This window comes from Pundamilia nyererei, unplaced genomic scaffold (genome assembly GCF_000239375.1).
Source record: "Pundamilia nyererei isolate P.nyererei 1_Seehausen unplaced genomic scaffold, PunNye1.0 scaffold00555, whole genome shotgun sequence".
NCBI lineage: Eukaryota > Metazoa > Chordata > Actinopteri > Cichliformes > Cichlidae > Pundamilia > Pundamilia nyererei.
In genome coordinates, this window is record NW_005187956.1 from 113,320 (window position 1) to 115,046 (window position 1,727).

The 1,727-nt window shown below is 40.8% G+C and overlaps 1 protein-coding gene across 1 annotated transcript in view; it reads left to right on the forward strand.

Annotated features, from left to right (window-relative positions):
* Positions 1-1,458, forward strand: part of LOC102196814 (monocyte chemotactic protein 1B-like) — a 27,723-nt gene extending 26,265 nt beyond the window's left edge. The window contains exons 2-4 of the mRNA XM_005754382.1: positions 971-1,097; positions 1,174-1,232; positions 1,326-1,458. Of these exons, the coding sequence (XP_005754439.1) occupies positions 971-1,097; positions 1,174-1,232; positions 1,326-1,396 (257 nt within the window). The 3' untranslated portion in view covers positions 1,397-1,458. The remainder of the gene's footprint in view (positions 1-970; positions 1,098-1,173; positions 1,233-1,325) is intronic.
* Positions 1,459-1,727: the final 269 nt, after the last annotated feature.

A 1,727-nucleotide genomic window follows, 5' to 3' on the forward strand; every position in this document is an offset into this window, starting at 1 on the left:
TGGCCTGGGAACGCCTTGGTATTCCCCCGGATAAGCTGGAGGAGGTGGCTGGGGAGAGGGAGGTCTGGGCCTCTTTGCTTAGGCTGCTGCCCCCGCGACCCGGCCTCGGATAAAGCGGATGAAGATGGATGGATGGATATTATGTTTCCATAACTTACCGTACTATGCTGGCACAGTGTGCAGTGGTTTCTTTCAAGCTAATTCACTCTGTAGGCAGATGTTGATGCTGTTTCTGAGTGAACAGGGACATAGCCTCAGTTATAAAAGTAACTACCAGAATAGTGAGAATATGTGATTCACAACTTCAGAAAATCGGACTCATGAAGCTGTTTTTCATCAAACTCAAACAATTATTGCACACTTTCTGTAAATCAAATAAACTTCATTTCACTTCTCAAATATCACTGTGTGTGTCTCCTATATGATATATTTAACTGACATTTTTAACTGACATATATTTAACGATTTATACAGGAAAATAATGACTATTAACAACGTTACCCAAACTTTTGTATCCCACGGTATAATGATAACCACTGCAGCCAAAAAGAGTGCCTGACGAGCCAAGTTGTCAGTAAGCTGTTAAGGCTCGTCTGTACACTGTGTTCGTGTTTTCCTCCGAAACAATAAGTTACGTTGGAGCAGCCTTTCAACGCCTCTCTCTGTCTCTCACTAGCAAAGTTGACCCAGACAACAAAGTAAAGCTAGTTTTTGGCTACGAGCCCGACACGGAACCCGATGTATTGGCCAGAGGTCCCTTTACTACGGTTCGGAGCTGCGGACCTGTTTTATATACGTGCCGCATAGTTTTCGATGCGAGATCACTGCAAAAAGTACCTAATGTTGGGAACAAAAAAGGCCATTAACTTGCATGACTAATATTTGTTTAATGGTCACATTGGCATTCACTTTGATTTTCATAAAGACTTTTCTCAATCCAGAAATTAATTTTTAACCTTCTTCCTCTCAGCTCATCGTCGTCCTACAGTACCGCGACCATGCTGCACTAGCGTCACCCAACGCGATTTGAGCACTATGGTGATGGGACAAACGTATCGTGAGCAGGCTGCATCAGGTCGCTGTGTGAAGGCTATAATGTAAGTCAAAACATGTTGTCCTCCAGAAAAACATAAACACATACAATCTGTATGACCTTCTCTCTTTTATTTCCAGTTTCAACACAAAGGAAGGACAGCTTTGTGCTGATCCAAACGCTCAGTGGGTCAAGGATCGTAAGTCATAGAAATACAGACACACAGAAATACACAAAAAAAATATTTGCAGAGAAAATCTGAAGCTCTCCTTTCTCTTTCTTTTCTCTACAGTCATTGCCAAAATGATAAAGGTGAACCAGGGAAGCACCTGCCTGCTACATCAGTATTTTCACCATCTTTAAAGGCAAGATGGTGAACTCATTGGAGTTCTGGCTTTGTGTCTTTTTTCTTGCTCATATAGGAATTTCTTGTTGTGTTTTTATGTGTTTACACAAAGTACATTTTGGCTTTAAAAAACTACATGAAAATAAACTTTTGTTTTATAGCACCAGTTTGTTCTTGTTTTTTGAATGCACACCAAATTCATAAAAATATCCTGATACATTCCCAGAATTAGATTCCCTTGGTGTTTTCAGTTGAGCTCAATAATCTAGTATTATGCACTTTTATTTGAGTTACGTTTGCCCCTTAGGGGTCCTGAGACAGATTGGCATGGGTTTAACAAACTGGTGG